This window comes from Psammomys obesus, unplaced genomic scaffold (assembly GCF_907164565.1).
Source record: "Psammomys obesus unplaced genomic scaffold, mPsaObe1.curated_primary_1811, whole genome shotgun sequence".
Taxonomy (NCBI): Eukaryota; Metazoa; Chordata; class Mammalia; order Rodentia; family Muridae; genus Psammomys; species Psammomys obesus.
This window is the reverse complement of record NW_026592118.1, coordinates 9,796,762-9,817,050: the sequence shown is the minus strand read 5'-3', so window position 1 is coordinate 9,817,050 and position 20,289 is coordinate 9,796,762. Positions and strand designations below refer to the sequence as shown.

At 41.7% G+C, this 20,289-nt stretch overlaps 1 protein-coding gene across 4 annotated transcripts in view; it reads left to right on the top strand.

Annotated features, from left to right (window-relative positions):
- Rbm33 (RNA binding motif protein 33) overlaps nucleotides 1-20,289 on the top strand; it is a 104,581-nt gene that overhangs the window by 75,102 nt on the left and 9,190 nt on the right. For 2 of the 4 annotated variants that reach the window (XM_055612569.1, XM_055612567.1), the window contains 3 exons: nucleotides 2,203-2,871; nucleotides 18,024-18,230; nucleotides 19,282-19,470. In XM_055612569.1, the coding sequence (XP_055468544.1) occupies nucleotides 2,203-2,871; nucleotides 18,024-18,230; nucleotides 19,282-19,470 (1,065 nt within the window). Of the gene's footprint in view, nucleotides 1-2,202; nucleotides 2,872-18,020; nucleotides 18,231-19,281; nucleotides 19,471-20,289 lie in introns of all 4 variants that reach the window. The other 2 variants (XM_055612568.1, XM_055612566.1) reach the window with 1 other exon arrangement.

The following is a 20,289-nucleotide window of genomic DNA, read 5'->3' as shown; positions in this document are numbered from 1 at the left end:
CATGGAGCATTTCCTTAAGTAAAAATTTAGGGAACTCATCCTTTCTAAGACCAGTTAACACTGTTTGAACCTTTTAATTAGTTTTTTTTTGTCATTCAGCTTTCCTTCTGATAAATGATTATGATAATTTTAATCATATCACATGAAAATTATGAAGTAAGAATGTTTTTGAATGTCATTGAATAAACTTAGGGTTTTATAATCAGTATATGAAAGAAAATGTGGATATACGGACTGTAAAGGAGTGGTTTATAAGGAGTGCATTGTGAACTGGGTCTTGGATTGCACCTTTGTAACTTAGCTACTTTTTTTTTTTTTTAAGATTTATTTTATTATTTATACAGTGTTCTGCCTGCTTGTGTGCCTTCAGGGCAGGAGAGGGCACTATATCTCATTTTAATATGGTTATGAGCTATGATGTGGTTGCTGGTAATTGAACTCAGGACCTTTAGAAGAACAGCCGGTGTTCTTAACTTCTGAGCCATCTCTCCAGCCCCACTTAGCTACTTTTGACAACTAAATGAGGCAGGAAAATCAATAGTTCAAGGCCAGTCTGGACAACTTAGGTCCTTCTCAAAATTAAAAAAAAAAAAAAAAAAGTAATAAAGAGATTATATATTTCAGTGGTTGAGCATTTGCACACCATTCACAAGGCCCTGTGTTCAGTCTTAGAGTACGCGCGCACACACACACCCAAAAATATAAATAATTCTTTGCTAAACATTTATTAGGGCCTTTGGTGTATATAGCCAACTTAGAACTTGTATATATGTTCAGTCTGGTTCACGTACATGTTTCTCACATAATAACAGTTACTAAATAACACAAGGAGAGGAACAGTTAGCCATGCTTACTCATTTTGTTTTAGTCTTACCAGGAATCTTTTGTAAATTTACTATAGGCAGATAATTTATGAAAGTAAAATGCAAAGTTATCAGGTTACAGTGGTATAGGTTGAATGCCTTAATTTGTTTTAGTTAGTTGTTTTTTTTTTTTTTTTTTTTTGGATTTGTGTGTGTGTGTGTGTGTAAATGAAACCAGGCTTATATTTTCTTTTTAAAGAAATGTATTTTGCTTAGCTAAAGGTGATTTGATGGCTTAGATTTATTTAGTTGGTACAGTAAAGGATAAATCTAAGGTATTTTTATATCTCTGAACCCACTTTAACCTTTTCTTGACTGCTTGGGAAACAAATGCTGCTGAATTATTCCTGTGTTAGGAAATCCTGCATCTGGGTTCTGCTGCTGACAGCTGCATTGTTTGCTATTGTATGATTTCTTACACATTGTGGAGTAACAGTCCTCCACCAGCCTACCTTTAGTTTTGTTTGAAATGTACCAAAGACTTTGACATTCACCAAGAATTCCATGATGCACTCACTCAAGCTCTGTGCTTGTCTTATGTTTCTAATTCTTGAGATTTATGCCAGATAGGTGAGATTTATAACTAGGTGAATTCTTTATAGATTGGGTCTTATACTTCTGTAAAGACTATGGATAGGTAATTTTATAGAACATTATTTTTAAATTACAAGCTTTCTTCATTGGGTTCATTGGTGAAAAAATTTACTAGGCTTTAGAAAGGAATTCTCTGTAAAGACTTTGAGTGTATTTTGGGTCTAGGATATTCAGGGCATTCACTTACCATTAATATTCCAATACTGCTATTGGCAGCATTTTGATTCTGAGGAGGGTGTGTGAGTTCAAGGTCAGAAAGATTGACTTGTGCTGTTCATTATAACCAATTATTCTGTGACAAATGAGTTTGAGATCAGGCTGAAAATTCTGTACGAAAAATCAATAGTTCTAATCAGGGCCTTTCAGGTCATTTACACCCCACCTTTTGTTGGTTTGTCAGAGAAGAACCAGATAAAACCCATGTGACAGCAGGACCCTTATGGCTGTTGCCATTCCCATTCGAAACATATTTTGATATCTTAAATGAATAGTTTAATTGGTTTCAAACTTATAAATGAGTGGAAATTTACATTATTTCATTTTTAATATTCTGATAAGATTCTCCAAATTAGGTTTAGCTATATAAAATTTTCCCCTCCCTGGAGGAAAGAGTTATACTTCTTGTTAAGCAGATTTTTGAATGCCTTTTTTCAAATACCACATTGAAAGGTTTGGGAGAAATTAATTTGTTTGAAATGGCTACCCTGACATGTAAAGCAAAATGAACTGTGTTTTCCATTTTTAGTTTCCTGATGAAGATGAAGAGACAAGGTTATATCGCTTAAAGATAGAGGAGCAGAAGCGCCTGAGAGAAGAAATCCTAAAGCAGAAGGAGTTACGAAGGCAGCAGCAGGCTGGTGCCAGAAAGAAAGAGTTACTGGAAAGACTTGCACAACAGCAACAGCAGCAGCAGCAACAGCAGCAGCAGCAACAACAGCAGCAGCAACAGCAACAGCAGATCTATGGCTCACAGACCCCCATGGAGCAAGAGGAGCTGGCAGCTACGCCATCGCCCACTAATGGTAACCCATTGTTGCCCTTTCCAGGGGCACAGTGCAGGCAGAATGTGAAAACCAGACTTCTTGTTAAAAACCAAGATGTCACCATTGCTAATGTTCAGCCCAAAGCAGTAAACTTTGTCCCGCCTGGTGCTAACATGCAGCATCAAGGGCAGCATGTGAGATCACTGAAGCATCTGCGACAGCTGCCACACAAAGTCCTCCAAGTCAAACCTATGGAAGTGGAGGAGACCCCCCACTCCCCACAGGCAGCCAGAGTGACATCCCTCCAGGGCCGGCCTCAGGACACCAAGCCAGGGGTGAAGAGGACTGTCATGCACAGGGCCAACAGTGGAGGTGGTGGAGATGGGCCACATGTCAGCTCCAAGGTCAGGGTGATTAAGTTGTCTGGAGGGGTAAGTTGACAAATTTTCTGCATTTCTCTGTAAATTTATTTGTCTTAGGGGGTTTTAGTCGCCACAAAAAGAGTTGAACCTAGCCTCTGGTAGAGCCATGTATATTAACCAAACCTCAAGATTGATATGAAGTCTATCATTCAGATTCTACTTTATCTGAACCCATGTTGTATCATCTGTTTTGAGTCTAGTGAGAGACCATTGTGATATCCTGCAGCTACACCTTTCTCAGTTTCAGCTTCTTTGTAAGTAACTCAACAGTGTAATAAACAGATTTCTCATATTCCAACAAACGTGAGCTATCAAGTTTGTTGTAGAAGTGGCTCAGGTCTTTAATCCCATCACTTAGGAGGCAGAGGCAGGTGAATCTCTGAGTTCGAGGCCAGCCTGGTCTATAGAGTGAGTTCCAGGACAGCCAGTGCTACACAGAGAAACCCTGTCTCAAAAACAAAAAAACAAGCAAACAAAAATATTCTTATGCAAATGATAGTTGTTTTTAACTGTAGGGTCAGTGAGCATGTGTGATGAGAGGGGACTGGACCCACTTTCAATCAGAATGGACTGTTACCATTGTTCTCAAGACTCCCTTATATTTTCAGGAGAAATTCTGTTTTGAAAACAGGTCATCTTACCATGTGGTTTCACAAATGGATCACTCCTTTAGGGAGGTTTTTAGTAAAACACAGGAAGTGCAGTTTGTACTATAGTCAGTAAGTTCGGCACTCTAGGATATTCTCCATTAAAAAGGTGCTAGATACTTTCTTTCTTCCAGTTGTATGATCTTTGTTACAGTGCATAATTAATATCTGTTGCCTTTAGCAATTGCTATTGTCCATGTATTTGCTGTGCTCCGTAGCAGCGATACCTGTTGTATGCATTTTACATTGTAAACTGGGGAAGTGGCAACCTTGTGAACACAAGCTTTTAGAGTAAATCAACTGTAGTATTGAGGAAAGGCACAAAATTTTTACATCAAAAAGGGAAAGGACCTGTAAGACCATTGCTTCCCATGGAGGAAAGCAATGCCTCTCGGGGTGTGAAGTGCCATGTGGTTTGCTTGTCACTTGGGTGAGTTCGTGAAGACAGAAAACAGAATTTCTCCCACTTCTATGCAATAATGCCGAGTAAAATTACATATGTAGAATACTCAGTGATAATCAATAATTCTATCTCACTTGAATATTTTCCTCATGCTATGTTCAGTGGCACCGTAAATGCTCATGGGTTTATATGATGGCTTCTTAGCTTTGAGCTGTATTTTAGACTTGAGATATTGCTCTGTCTCATTGAGTTAAACACTAAACACCGAGAAGAAGATGGCCATGGTGGAAATAGAACTTCTCCACTGATAGGAAGAGTTGTGTAGATCCACAAAGAGCATCATTTAGACTAGAAAATGTACTTCAAAACTGTTATTTACTTAAAATTAACTGTCTGCTCCAACATAAAAACAAAACTAAAATATGAAATTTATATGTGATCTTATTACAATTGTGCTGCTTAATTTTACAACAAATTGGAAAAAATGGTCTTTGGAATTTTCCACTTAAGTAGCTACCAGCCTAGTGCTTTGGAACAGGTTCTGAGTTGCCTTTTTTGACTCTTAAGTACTGATAAGCATTTCTAGCAGCTCTTCTAATGCTGTGTTGGCAACTTTGACTAACCTAGTCAAGTTTCTGATGGGGTTTGCTTTTATTTTGGGTAAATAGTATTTCCTTAATACCACCCCCCAAAAAAAAAAAGTGGATAGGAAACTATTTTTAACAGAACACATAATTGTGGGTTAGTTGCAAAATGTGCCTAATTAGGAAAGTGCAAAAAGTAAATAGCTGTGTGTCCCAGCATCAGGTGCTGTCACATTTATTTGACTTTTATCATTGTCCTTAGTTGCTACTAGGTATCATTCACTGTTGTTGAAATAATGGGTGTTGGGCTATATATCGTTTATTATTTGTCCCATGATTATCACAGCCGTATTATTTAACCTGCTACCACAATTAATAAGAGACAGTCACCTGTTAGATTTTATAATTGCTTTATAACACCTTGGGCTGAGCAGATATTTCCATCTATGCTCTCTCAATAACTTTATCATCCACCTCCCAGCCTGAATCCCTTGCCATCCCCATTAACCATTCCTATCTGAGTTACCTTGCATTCATAATCCTATAAATACTTGCTTATATTTTTCATCTTGATATTTCCATGCCATTATTGGAATCCTTCCTCCCGGCCCATGTGGTTCCTTTTCCACATTAACCCATCCTAGCCACCTCCTTCCTCTTTTCTTCCTGTCTCTTTGTCTGTTTCCTGTGATTCTCCTGTCTTCAAAGCCCAGGAACCTTAGCCACGCCTACCCCATTCTGCCCTGCCCAAGTTTTAGGCCTTTTTATCAACCAATCAGAAATAATGTCTAAGCAGGGTTATGAAACAAGGATGTGTATCCAGGCAGTAACCAGATCTGGAGGGCCAATAATTAGCATAAAAATACAAGCAAGCATGAGACCATAGTTGTCCTCTTCTGGACACTGGTATCTTGCTAGGGCTCAGGTCTGTGCTCTGTCTCTAAGAATCTTGCTGTGAGTCTGCATTGTGCCAGTATCACAGTAGGGCTATCTGGGGTTGAGGGGAAGACAAGCTTGTAATATGGCATCTGTGTAGAATATTAGCTGTATGTTTTAATTTTCCAGTTCATTGTTGAACTGTGACACTTCGTTTTTGGTTGAATTCTATTTTGCTAGGAGCTCTTGACTTCTAATAGAGTAGAAGTATAATATATATTAAAGTTTTTAAAGGAAAAATCTAGTGTATTTTCTTTTTGATTCCTTTCAGGGGGATAGTTTCTTACTGCTTCCCTGGCTGGGCTCAAATTTGTTAGCCTTCTGCCTCAGCCTCTTGCATGCTTGGATTACAGGCATGCACCACACACAAACACCCCCCCACACACACACACATACACACACACACAAATATGTATGTGTGTATATTTGTTTGAGATTATGTATCATTTCCTTCTTCCCTTTGCCCTCTATACCCTCCCATGTAGTACCCCCAACTTGCTTGTCTTTCAATTTTATAGCCCCTTTTTCTTTAGTTCAGTGGTTCTCAACCTTTCTAATGTTGCAAGCCTTTAATATAGTTCCTTCATGTTGTGATGACCTCAAATCATAAGATTATCTTTGTTGTTATTTCATAATTACAATTTTCTCTTTTTATCACTTGTAATGTAAATAACTGTTTTCTGTCAGGCGAGGTGTAATCCCAGCATTCATGAGGCAGAGGCAGGCCAATCTCTGAGTTTGAAGCCAGCCTGGTTTACAAAGCAAGTCCAGGACAGAGAAACCCTGTCTTCAAGAAAAAAAACAAAAACAAAACAACAACAACAACAAAAGGTTTTCCAGGGGTCGCAACCCACAGGTTGAGAACTGCTTCTTTAGTTGTGTGTGTGTTCCTAAATAAATAAATTCAATCATTTATTGAATTTATCCTGTATAATGGTCTTGGAGTTTTCAGGGCTGACCATTGGACAGTTTTATTATGGGGCAGAAGAGAGCACAGGCTTCCTAAGAGAGCTGCCTCTTTTACTTTGTCTAACCCAAAATTTATATAAGTGTTCAGGAGTCTCTTCTGGTAGTCACTGTCTAGCCAGGATATGGGCTCTCTGACTAGCACTACTCAAGAACTTGTGTCTGTGCTTGCCTGTAGCCAGCTGTTATTGTATCTCATACCATAGGGGAATGCCTCAACTTCTTTGGGCTTCTGTGGGTGACTTCAAACCTGTGAGGCTTCTGTGAATCACAGTGGGTGTCTGTTGTCATTTAAAAATTAAATCATTCATCTTTGCATGATTTGTTATGTCTTTCGAGACAGAGTCCTGTGTAACCCTGGGCTTGTTATGTAGTTTGAATTCCTCATGTTTCTGCCTGCTCCACCAGATGCAAGAATTAAAGTGCTATGACACCGTACCTGGCTTTCGTAGAATTTTTTTTTTAAACTGGATTTTGTGAAAGATGGAGAGCCTGAGTCTAAGACAGTAGATTTTAAGTTTGTCATTTCTTTAATTGTGTTACCTTTAGCCATTTTCATTCATTAGTTGTACATTGGTTCTCTTTCTTTATTGAAACCATTTGAGTCCTCTTTATTAAAACTGTTTCATTGTGGTAGCAGAGAATATTAATAAAGACTTTCATAAGAATGATTAGGAGATATTATTTCTTATGTAATTGTGATGGCAGGGTCTCTCTGTTTAGTTGTGCCTGGAGATGCTACATTTTGTACAGGGCTTATTGTTGGCATCATGTCTGGCATTGGCTGCTCTGAAACTCATTTTAATAGCACACACAGCTTGGAGCTCTCTAACCTTCTTGTATGGTTATCAGACACATAGAACCTTTCCAGCTTTGGGTGCAGAAAAACACATGTTTGGGTAGTTGTTTATCTTGGCTGCTTCTGGGACACTAACAGTCTCTCCCTCCCCCTCCTCCACTTTTTCTCCCTTCTCTCCCCCAGTCTCAATTTCCTACCTATAAATGGGCTTAATCTGGTTGCTGGAAAGAGTTCTAGAAGAAAACTGCTGGCAGGTGAAAGTGTTTCTAAGGCCTTAAAGAGGTCTCTGCTTCTGCTGGTGTTTGCAGTGGCAACTGTTTGTTCAGGATTGAGCATGTACTGCACAGCAGTCATGTTCTGATTTCATAGGGAAGCAAACTGAGTCTCCATACAGCAAAGCAGTAGGGCCAGACATCTGGTGGGCTTTAATTCTGAGTCTTGGCCCTATTTAATAATAAAAGCAAAGGTAGATGATAGAAAAAGTTGATTTAATGTGAACTACTAGGATCATCAAACATTCTCTAACTACAAAAAGAAACAATTAAAACGTGTGTGCCTGGGAAAGCACTGCATCCTATTCTGGCTCGTGGGAGATGGCACCCATTTCACCTCCAAGTGACCTTGGTTACTTGGATTATTGAGTTTCTTTGCTTACCAGTAAAATGAGGGCCTGATTCCCTTTCAGGATCCTGGAAGTGAGTGAAGAGTACAGCATAGTGCCTTAGGACATGGTTGTTATTCAGTAAGCATCATAACACTGTCCTTTGGTTGAAGGGAGAAAGTGTTAGGAAAGCAGCTAGGTAATGAAAAATTTAGAAATTTGGCAACAAATGCAGTAAACATTTGTTGGTTCAGTGGCACATGGAGAAGTGGGGGAAACTAAGGACACCCAGCAGGAAAGCCAGCTGTTTGCCTGTGGCTCTTTTATATTTATGTTTAAAGTCTGTCAGGATACTGCCTTTGGAAGTCCTAGTTTTATCTGTGGGAGCTCGCTTTGGAAAGTCGGGTAACTTTGTCCATCTCTTCCCCCATCTTAGAGAGGCAGTATGTGCATCTTCATTGTTTTCACCAGGCTTCTTTAGAGGCAGCACATGGGTCCCTCCTGTGGGCCATAGACTGCACTCTGTGTTGTTACATCTTCTGTGAGGTGTTCTGAGGTCTTGCTTCTTTACCGCATTCACCAGGAGCTTCTGTCTTGCTGCATTTGCTCCTCCACCTCCAACCCCTGTCTATCTGTCTCTTAGTGTCCATTCATGATTGCTCACTCTGTCTTCCTCAGATGTTCATGTGAAGGTTAGAGGCACAGTGTGTGGCCTGAGGCCAGAGGCACTAGACACTGCAGGTGCATGAGGCCTGAGGTCTCACCCAGAGTCACATGTTTGGTTTCTAGTCTTCTTTTAGTCTCGAGCAGGCCCTTGGTCTTTGTGTTCCTTGCCTATGACCTTTTTAGAGTAAAGCCAGTGATTTTGTGGCCTATGTTGTCATTTACATTTATCTTTTGCTTCCTTCTGAGGAGTTGGAGGTGGTTTATGTTTGGCAGGCTGGCTATGGAAGGGAACCTGTCCTTGGTGTGACAACTGTTCAGACTTGCCCTCCTATATTGCTGAGATGAGCTTTGATGAGTCTGGTGAGGTAGTGGCCAAGTCTTTCCTACAGTTGGCCTTATCCACTCTGTCTGTAAATTGTAGTTGGGAAGTAGCTCTGTGTGTGTGCCTACTTTTTATACTGTCTTCTTACCAGCCAGCACTGATGTGTCCAATTCCAGCATACCTTGTATATCTGTCAGATGTCACTTACTTGTTCATTTACTTAACATCCTGTCAGGTGTGTGAGGTGTTTTTTTTTTTTTTTTTTCCAATGAACCATTGCTGTTACTTTGATGCTAGTTTTGGGCCTGACTGGCCAGAGAGCCTCTTCCTGGTGGCTTTTGTGTCCATTGGGAACTTGCCATTGTTCTGTGAATGTATTCTTATTTCCTGTACTCAAGCTTGTTTGAAGTGTCTTGGCCGTTTTCTGTATGGCTCTGGGGTGGGTGTTCTCTTTAGAAAGCTTTAGTTCCATAGAACACAAATGTCAGGGACTGCTGTGGTTATCAGTTTTCCCATTACTCTGGTAAGGTGAGGTAATTGGTTTGGAAGGTAATTGGTTTACTTCGTCTCACCAGTTCATAGGTTTTGGTCCATGGTTTCTAAGCTTCACCTCCTCAGTGGACTACCTCATACAGTAGTACATCATGGCAGAGAAGTCCTGCTTGTCTCCTAGCAGCTGGGCAAAGAGGCAAAGAAAGGAGCCAAGGTCCCTAAAATCTCCCTCCAGCTGTTTCATTAACTTTTTCTGGCGAAACATGAAAGAAATATTTGTTCTGGATCCCAATGGCAGACCAAAGTAGGATTCCACTCAAGCCCAACTTGGTGAACCAATGAGTTTACAGAACATAGAGGAAGAGTGACATACAAGGACATGAGTGACCTCCAAGTTGCATCACCAGCAAGTCCCACTCCATTATAGACAATGACCTCATGAAAGATGCATCATGGAGTTCCATCAGTGAACTTTCCATATCTTAATACTCTAGCATTTCCCAGGATCACTTATAGCTGCAGGAGGGCAGGAAGGAGTAAAGGCAAGAATCCCAGAAGAGACTATTCCACTCCTTTGCATTGACCTAGCTACCACTGTGTTGTTTTGTTTTTAGTGGCCGTGGCTGCTGAGCCACAGTATTCTCTACTGCCAAGATGGCCTTATACTACGTATGCTTGGAAGAAAAAGTGTCATATAACTGGGATACTTTCCAGTGACCTGCCCAGTCTTCCAGGAACACCACAGATTGGGAACCAATCATACCTTTAACCTTGGGTTTTGAAGGACATGTAACACCATGGCCATCAGTGGTCAGCACATCATTGTCCTTAATGTGCCTTCTTCTGGGAGTTGCAAAGAGAAAAACCATCAAGGCACTGCTGAGCCTGCTGGGTTTTACTGAGGGTTCATGTTTCTTGAAAGATTATTGGCAGGCAACATATGCATATGTTTGTATTTTTTAACTAAATTCTATTGTACTTATTTGGTAATCAAAAGAGAAATTGAATATATTTAAATATTTAAAGTGAGTCCTTTCTGTACCTCAGGTTCTGGCCAAGACATGCCCCTGTCAGGACACAGGACACTTGACGGGAGGGGAGGCTATGGGGTATCGCTCTTCATGACTAGGTCTCTGGAGTCTAGTGTTCATGCATTTTGGTGAGGCCTTCTAGCTGCCCGAGGTACTCCAGTAGATAGGACATAGTATTGTTGTCAGCAGTGAGGTCTGGTCAGAGCCTGCAGGGCAGCCATTGACTCAGTTGTCACAGCAGATATGGCATGTACTTGAGGCACTAGGCATTAGTGGTGATTGAGCTGCATACAAAAGCAGGCCTGCCTTGTGGAGCTCTCTAGTGAATTAAGAACTCTGTGGACTGGGTGTAATAGCAGGTATAAGTAGTACATGGGTAACAAAGCAGGGAGACCTGAAGAATGGCTTCTCAGTAGAGAAGAAAGCAGGGTAAAGGAGTGATTCTTCTGGGTATGTGTGTGAGGAGAGTGCAGTTTGTGCATCTGTGGCAGTTCCTAACTAAAGGAGCACAGGGAGGGAGGGAGTCTGGAGATGGGCCTTGCATAGTCTTAACTCTTAGAGCAATGGGAGCCACCTGAAAGTTCTGATGAGTTGATGTTCTCACTTTGTTTTGCTGGCTTAAGAAAAAAAATCAGGGAAATAGAAAACTGGCATTTAGTTGTTTTGTTTGTTTTACAGATTTGGGATTGAGTTCTACCTTAAGCATAATACACAGAGGACATAAGACATAACTAGTCACCTTAGTGTTGAAATTGTGATGAACAGAAACATTTTATCCCTCAGATCTTCTGTTACTTTGGGAAGTACTTGACTGACAGAGAGTTGCTGTCCGTGGTCACAGGCTGCTGTAGAATGTTAATCCTTCTGTTCTCTGGAAGTGTCTTGAGCCTCTATTTTCTGTTGCTCAGGACTGCTGCTGTTATGGGATCCTGCCAGTGCTTCTGCACATGCTCTGTCCTGCCTACTGCTTAGAGCGCCCCATGCTTTAGAGCTCCAGCTCCAGGTCCCTGTTCCTCTTAGAGGGCCTTCTGCCTTCTCACTGTATGTGTCACTAGGGCCTAGAACAGTTTTGAGGGTATTATAAATACTTACGAAACTTAAATATGAAGCTGAAGACATCTGCATAGTTGGGTTTCTTATATCAAAGCAGAGTTGGAGAGAACACAGTATCTCTCCGAATGTCCGAGAGCAAACAGGGTTGTTGTTTTTTTATAATTTATTCACTTTACATCCTGATTGTAGCCCTCTTCCTCATCTCCTCCCAGTACTACCCTCTCTCCCTCTTCCCTCCTATTCCTCAGAAACGAGGAGCCCTCTTCCCCTACCATCTGACGGCAGCCTATCAAGTCTCATTAGGACTGCCTGAATCCTCTTCTTCTAGCAGGGTAGTTGTGATACCAGGAAGTAAGCAAAACCGGAGCAGGGTCCAGGATAACATTGATCTTTACTGTTAACTTTTCAGCCATCGTCTCCTCCTTTCTCCCCCCACCTCCCCAATCCCTTTTTCATTTGGATTGCTGAACACGATTGTTTTGTAAGGTCTGTTTGGTGCTTTTGAACTTGAAAAATGCTCACATTTATTTATTTTGTTGAGAGGTTGTGGCACGGTTTACATGTGGAGATCAGAAGACTTGTGGAAGTTGGCTCTCTATCATGTGAGTCCCAGGGCTTGAATTTAGGTCATCAGACTTGGCATCAAACACCGCTACCCACTGAACCATCTTGTTAGCCTGCTGTTTTGAACTTTGAAGTGGTAGATCTGTTGCATGCTAGTTTAGAATTGTTCTTCAGAGGACACAGCTCTGCCCTGCTTGGTTCTGGCAGAAGCTAGCTTTGTAGGGCAGTCTGGCAGCACCTGGGCATAGCATAGTTGGCTCAGGTGGAGGGAGGTGAAGGGTTGTGGTAGAACTGACTGGGATCATGGCCTTTGCAGGTATAAGAGACAGGACCATAGAGTTCTAGGGAGACTGTCGTTGGCATGATTAGGGCAGTAGGTAACAGGTTTGCACTGCGCAGGCCTTCAGGGACAGAGCTACATGTTGGAGGCCCCTGAAGCCTCACCTCTGAGTTTAAAGAACCAGTTCACAGCCCCACTGCTTAGGAAGCCTCCATATTGCAGAAGACCCAGAGCCTCACTTGTAGTATATTTCCATTTTCACCTGGTAGATTTGTGCCATCTGTCCTGGGCATTGTTGCTTCTCCTCAGAGGTTCAGGGCTTTGGTGGTGTTTTTTTTGTTTTTTGTTTTTTTTTTTTTTTTGTTTTTTGTTTTTTTTCTTTAAAGACTAGCTAATTTTTTGCTTTAAAGATTTCCTCATACCCAACTAGTGTCAGAATGGATAATTATAAGGTAAGCACCCGAATAACTGCCACATTTTCATGTGGTAAATGGAATGTATATGCTAAGTGAATCCCCCTTGAAGTGAAGCCCAGTAGTTAGGTCTGGCTACTCAAGTGGCTTTAGCCTTCAGGATTTGGTTTGTAAGTTGCCTCTGGACCCATTATCTGACATAATATTCCAGATTTCTGTCCCCAGTATGCTTTCTGGTTGTAAGCACAGCTGATGCAGATAGAAAATGTAAGGTGCTCCACATCTCACAGCAGCACTTGGGGCAAGGAGGTTCAGGCTAGCGCATTTCTGTCCTGTCTCTTGTGTAGTCCAACAGTCTACACAGAGAAAATAGTGTTCTACACATATGTGTGCTTAGAAATTTCACATAGCTTGCATATCATTTATTGTGCTGATCCCAGACGAGCCTCCTAGAGATTGCTGGGATAGGCCTGTATTGTTGTCCTTAATAGAAACCTGTGAGGCAAGGGCTGTGGCTGCACCATCATCTATCTACACTGCTGGTGACAGTGAAGTGTGGCCTTATCGGAAGGAGAATTCATAAGAAGCTGCCCTGGGACACCACACCACTGTCCTTCTGTGTGTCCTGACAATGTTATCTGTCCTTTCAGTGCTGAGTATCAAGTGTCTGTCATGAGTATAGAAATTAATTTAATGTCACCTGAAGACATGCAATTAATCTTTTAGAGGTTTTCATAATACCTTTACAGAAAGAGTTGCCAGTTTGGCGGATTTGGATTTTGGGGTTTAGAAGAAGATAAGGAAAATTAATTTTTCATCAGGGTTAATACAAGCTAGCAGGGCCACAAAGGCTGAGGAAAATGATTGGGGAATTTGTCAAGTGTTGTCACTCCAGAATAATGCTGCTTAACGCCTGATAGGTATAATCAAGGGCTAAGGTTCTATGGAGAGGGATTAATCAATTTGCCTGCTAGTGAATGCAACTCAGCGATACCACTTCTTCATGGGCTTTAAAGAATGAAAATAAGATTTGATCTGTCAAATTGCAAGAAGCCTGACAGTATCAATAGGCATTTTTATCTGTACATTTAAACCGTTTGTTATAAATAAATTTGTCCTGCTAATGTTGATGGCCACAAACCTCATTTTTTGTAAGATTAAGTTGATAAAAAGTCTTCCCTGCGCTTACTTAATTCAAATAGGCATTTTAAAACCAAATACTAAACCAAATGTCTACAGAGACATTCTTATTGTATTCATTAAAAGGCAGTCATTTTAGAGCAGTTCAGTATTCAGAGGGTAAAAAGGGTACAACTTTTTCCCCTTCATCTACTTTGGGTAAACTGCTATGCCAGAAGTTACAGTATGCCACACTGCCTCAGAGACTGCCTTTCCCGCAGACTTGCTTTCATATGGGAACCTAATCTGCCATCCATCAGAAACACTGCTTTGCTTACATCTGAGCAACAGATTTCTAAGATGCCTAATTTGAAGTAACAGTATTTTAAAATTTGCAAGACTTAGAGATTAATAATTACGGTACACTTTCAGTGCTAGAACTGGGTGTACAAGTCACAGCAAGCCTACCAGCATGGGGTAGGTTTAGTTTGTCTTGACTCTCATTCAGGTTTGTGTATGTGCATTATGGATATAAAAATGTGTTTCTGGCAATGGCCTGTTAGCCTGTCTATTGACCATTTTTTTAATGTTAATCCAGAGGGCCAAAAACTTGCCCTAAAATGAGCTTTCCATTGTGCAGAAGTGAAATATAATATTTGTTCTCTCAATTGCGAAAAAAAAAAAGTTTCAGTTTCTTTACAAAGGAAAATAATTTGTTCGCTTACATTTGGGCCTTGAGTGAGTAAGATGAGCTTCATAAAAAGTCAAAGCATGACATTGTAATACCTTAATTGAGAGCAAGTTATATGATCTCAGCAGTGGGAAGGCTAACACAGGAGGATCACCACAGGTTCCAGGCCAGCCTGAGCTGCAAAAAGAGATGCCATCACAAGGAGTGAAATGGAACTGTATGAGGCTTGGTCTTGGGGTGTTGTCTTTGGCATTGTGTGAATTTGTCCAAAAGCTTCTGTTCCATATACAAAACAAAAATTCTACTATTCAGCTTACGAGCAGGTCTGAAGAAAACAGTTCACACACAGATCCTGTCAAGTTCCTAGTCACTATTGCACAGCAAAGGACAGGTAGAAAGTGCAGAGTGATGTGTAGTTCTCTTGATAGTTAAGACCCTGGCATGCCTCACACTTAACATCTTAGGTAGTATTCGCAGTTGTAGAGGGCATACAAATTTGTCCAGAATTGACCTTTTATCCGGTGGTGATTTGTGGAAAGGCTGACTGAATCATAGGAACATGGTTCTCAGAAAGTCAAGGTGTTGCCCTTGCCTGTCAAGAACCCTCAGAAGCTAATGTCCTTTGGAGCAGGAGATACAACCAGGTAGAAAGGCCTGTTCTGAGTGCTTGCATTTTTCAAAATATAAGTGATCAAAAATAAAAAGTGATTTGTTTATCTCTTTCTGTACATACTGAGAATTTACATAGTAAAATGTTTTAAAATATAAGTACATAGCCACATATTATAAGAGCCAGTGACCTGCCTGCCCTCACTGGGTCCAGTACCTCCCTGGCTGTGGTCTAGCTAGCCACAGCTGGGTCGTGTTATGGTTCCTAGTTAATTAAGAGTGGAATCACCCACCATGTGTGAGATGCTTTTTCTGTCTTGCTAGAGTGAACCAGGTAACAGCTTAATGAAGTTTTTTTTTGTTTGTTTGTTTGTTTCCTGTTTGTGTGTTTCTGAGGGATGTTCTTTAGTAGGTGCCTTTTCTTTTGATGTTGGTGGTTTTGTGGTCAGCATAACATGGGCCTCCTATGTCAACCTCTAAATCCCCCCCCCTTTTTTTTTTCTGAAAGAGACTGAACTAGATAACATTTTTACCTTAGTACTGTGGTAGAATTCCCCTGGGAGGGGATTGGAGTCTTGCGTGTTTCTTTGTGAGAAACATTTGTTCATTAATGCTGTGTCTTTGCTCCTCAGAGCTCTAGTCAATTGCTCCTTGAGTCAGTCTGGGTATGTGTGTGTTTTGTAGGATTGGCCCATTTCATGTAAGTTGACTGATACGATGGCATAATGTTCATAACATTCTTTTCACTGCTTTGGGGTATGTTGTTAAGGTTCCTCTTTGTTTTCCAATATGAACATGTATCCTCTGTCCATTTTTCTTGGTTCAGATGGTTGAAGGAGTGTGATGTTTCTTGTTCTCAGGACAGCCTGTGGGATGGATGGAGAAGTGGCTTCTCTGTATCTGTTCTTCATTGTGATTTTCCTTGTCTCTTTTCTCTGTTGGAAGTGGGGCTGGTTCCTCTTAAAAGATCTCATCTTGTTCTTAGGTCTTTCCCCTTCCCTTTTGGAATAACTGTAGTGTTTGAATCCCTAAATTTTGTTGTGTTATACATTTGCTTTAGTTCACTTTAAATGTTTTCTCTTCCTTCCTTTTTTAAAAATAATCATCATTTCTTAGCATGACTTTCTTAGTGCTGGACTGGTACTGCTTAGCTTAGCACAGGCCTTCAGGTCATTTCTCTTCCTTCCCACCCCTCCCCCTACTCCCCAAGCCTCCAGATACCCTGAGGCTGGGAAATTTCAGAGCATGGTACCAGGATCCCAATTGTGGTGAGGGCTTCGTGGAGGAAAGTCTATGGCTCTTTCAGTCATCAAACAGGACCATAGCCCCAGAAGCTTGTGGGTTCCGTGGGTTGATCCAGCTCTGTACTGGGGCAATTGGGGAAAGGCAGCAGTACATACACAGTCAGTTCTGGCAAGCAGCACTGTTACCTCTTCTTTCACTGTATTGATTCTACTTCCTCAGAATGGTTGTTCAGCAAGTCTGAAGTTTTGGAGAGACCAGACTTGCCAGTTTCTCCATGCTGCAGAGGGCCAAAGCTCTGCCCCCTAGTAACAGTTTTAAGCTTATCTTTTCTTGGATCATGAATTATATTGGTTGCTTTCCTTGAAGGCCCTTTTCTTCCATTAAGGGGTCTCTAAAAGATAATTTAGGAAGTTTTCTTCATCTTTTTTCTATGGCTATAACAAAATACCAAAAGCTGGATATAAACAAGAGGTTAATTTGATTCTTGATTCTTCAGGCTGGGAAATTTCAGAGCGTGGTATCAGGATCTCAGTTGTGGTGAGGACTTCATGGAGGAAAGTCAGACAATTGCTTGCAGAAGGAGTAGTGGCCAGGTGCCTTTTGGCAGCTTTTGGCACAATTAACCCATTTTCACAGAACCATATTAATCATGGTTAATTAATTAATCCTAATTCACGGGGGTAGAGCCCTGGTGACCAAAACACCTAAAGGCCTCATGGCCTCTCATATCACTGCAGTGATGGTTAAACTTCAGCATGACTTTGGTGAGGATAAACTGTAATCCACCTACAGTAGGATGAGAGTGGGAGGTGGGACATGCACTTCTTTTGAAATTGTTTGCTAAGCCACCACCCACCGCCCCCATTGTTGTGTAGCCTGTGTGGGAAGGTTACTACATGGTATATGCCTCTTCACATCAAGAGGAGTACAAGTACACCTGCCACTTCTCAAGGCCTAGCATAGCATTCATTTCTACTAAAATTGCATAATAATTCTTGTCATCTGTTTTTTTTTTTTCTGTTCCACCCAGCAGTCATTCTTGGAAACACTGTCCTGAAAACTGCAGGTTGCCCTTAGGCCTACCCATAGACCACCATTATGCTGTTGCTTGGTAGATTCAGGTGCCAGCTTGATGTGGGCATCCCTCATGGTCTACCTCATGGTCCTTGTGGTCAGGAGCTATTGAGATTGAGAACAATAGGATCAGAAAGCAGATTGTGGATGTTTCCAAAGTTCTTAACGGAGAACATGTGCTACTTCTCTGGCATTCACTGTCTGTGAAATCTGCTGGTGACACAGATCCTCAGGTGGGGGTCCTCCTGCAGCTGGCCCTGGAGCCAGGCAGCTTTCCCATTTATGGTGGGTTTGAGCAGCAACTACAAAGTTAGTGCCATTGGTTGTACACAGTCAGTTTTCAATAATACTGTTCTTGGCAATAAAATGAAGTAATTTTACAGTATAGCAAGTACATATTAAGTAGTATTTGTGTTCATTGTAGCCCTTTTAAATGGATATATCCATTAAAAGAAAACAATGTTTTAAATTTCAGAAATACTGTATTTGAAAACTTAACAATTGCCCAGTGAGAAGTTTACTCACTGGCTCTAGGGAAGAGGCAAATTTAGTATTATTTATGTCTGAAAGATTCTGCTTTGAGGTGAGCATTGGACATGGGTACCAGTGCCTAGCCAGAATATGGGCAGACACTGATCCCCCTGTTTGCCTTGTTGATTTCAGCAGGGAGGAGAGAGCGATGGCTTTTCTCACACAGAGGGCCAGCCCCAGCGGCTTCCCCAGCCTCCAGACATGAGACAGCAGCCTACCCGCAAGGTGACGCTGACCAAGGGGGTTCCTCAGCAGCCCCAGCACCTTTCTGTGGGGCCGCACATGTACCCGGCTATTCCTCCAGGGATCAAAAGCATCCAAGGGATTCACCCGGCCAAGAAGGTACTGAAGTGGAAGGGCCCTGGCCCCTATAGGTTTCCTGGCTCACTGGTTGAGAAAAGTTGGCATTAGATGTTTTTTCTGGCGTTTGCCAATAGTCACATTAGTAAATCAGACATTGTTTACTTAGCCCTGTTTAGAAGGCCTTTTACTCAGTGGTACTATTGTAGAGTGTGGCTGTCCTGCACCTCTGAAGGGCTACTGCATGGTACAGACAGGACTGGGCACCTCTGTGTTCCTCTCACCCACTTAGACCAGGGATGTTCCTAATGCAGAACCAGAGGTGTGCTCTTCCTATCTGACCTCCTCAGATCAAGGAATAGAGACAAAGCCCTGTAGAGGTGAAGGGCATCTCCTCTGAGGCCAGCCAGCCACATGGGAGGCCTGGAGCCCACAGGCTCCCTGTCCCTTCTCAAGGAGGTTAGTCTAGTCATGTTGAAGGCAGAGAAGTAACAGTATTGTCCCTCGGCTTCTAGGGGAAAGGCAGCCTTCTAATTTTCAGACGTGGTGAACTCAAAGTCCTCCCTGCAACAACACATGTCTGAGATTCAGGTGAAGCCAGGCAGAGGGAGAGACTGGTGCTGGTCTGCCCTCTTGAGATATGAGGTGCAGCAGGTGGATGTGTGCACATTAGTGATAAGTCCAGGTATAAAATGGTGGATCTCACAGACTGTTCCTGGCTGCATTTTCTTTTAGACCTAACCACCTGACTGTCTGAAGAATATGACTTTAGAAAATTAAATGTGGGTGTCTTAGAGAGGCTTCACCCTTCTCTTCATTAGCTCTCCTTTAAGAGACAATGATGTTTCTCATTTGTTGGAGCTATTGTGAAGCTTTTTTATAAGAATTTATGTCAAAACCTAGTATCTAGCTGAAATCCATACTGGAGTGTTAATAATGTGACTAAGAGGGTGACCTCACCCTTGAAGAAGATTCTATGGCTCACAGCATGTCCTGAGAGACCCTCAGCACATATACATGCTTACTTGTGTACCTTACTAGCCAGTATGGGAAGAATCCACTCAGATATCAGAATCTTCTTTGTCATTGCCAGGCCATCATGCATGGACGAGGCCGAGGAGTGGCAGGTCCCATGGGCCGGGCTCGCCTAATGCCAAATAAGCAGAACCTTCGAGTGGTGGAGTGCAAGCCACAGCCCTGTGTGGTATCTGTGGAAGGGCTATCCTCATCCACTACTGATGTCCAGCTGAAGAGCCTGCTGATGTCCGTGGGCCCCATCCAGGTGGGTTGCCTTCTTGTGGTGATGATGCCAGTAGGTCATCTCTCCAGATAGAGCTGTCTTGTGGTACTGAACAGTGAACATTGTGGGTTACATTGTATTAAGATGGTACTTGAGAAGAAAGATGCTACTGCTTGCCTCAGACTGAGCTCAGATTGCTATTTTCAAAGTTTAAAAAGTAAATACTCTAGTAGAATAAATTATCCTTTCAAGTATGTCCTGAAGTTCGTATGTGTACACATACCTATATATATATATATATTTTTTTTTTTTATTAAATCACATTTTATTTGTGATCCCTCAAATTTTCAAGTAGATAGCCTCCTTGTTTTATTTTCTGCAACACACAACTCTGGTACTCATTTTAGCATCTGGAGTACCGATAGTGCAGTAACTTGCATTTTGTTGTCATGGCCTTTAAAATGGCAGTCTGATCCTTAAGGTCTGAGCTTGTTACCAGTGATGTGAAGGATGAGAGACAGACACCATTCTGTGTCTGCTATGAGCAAGTTTGCTCGGTATTCTAACCATGCAGGAGGTCTTCAGAGTTGTGCATGGCCAGTGAAAAATGCAGGTTAAACGAGAATGTTACTTTTCTGAGCAGAACAAAGGGCTTTCTTTTCTTTTAGTGCTTGGCCAAGATGTTTCAGATCTTCATTTACAGCTGGGTGTGGTGGCTCACACCCTTAATTCGAAGCATTTGGGAGGCAGAGGCAGGGGGTTCTCTGTAATTAAGGCCAGCCTAGTCTACAAAGTAGGTTCTGGGCCAGCCAGGGTGTGTGTGTGTGTGTGTGTGTGTGTGTGTGTGTGTGTGTGTGTGTG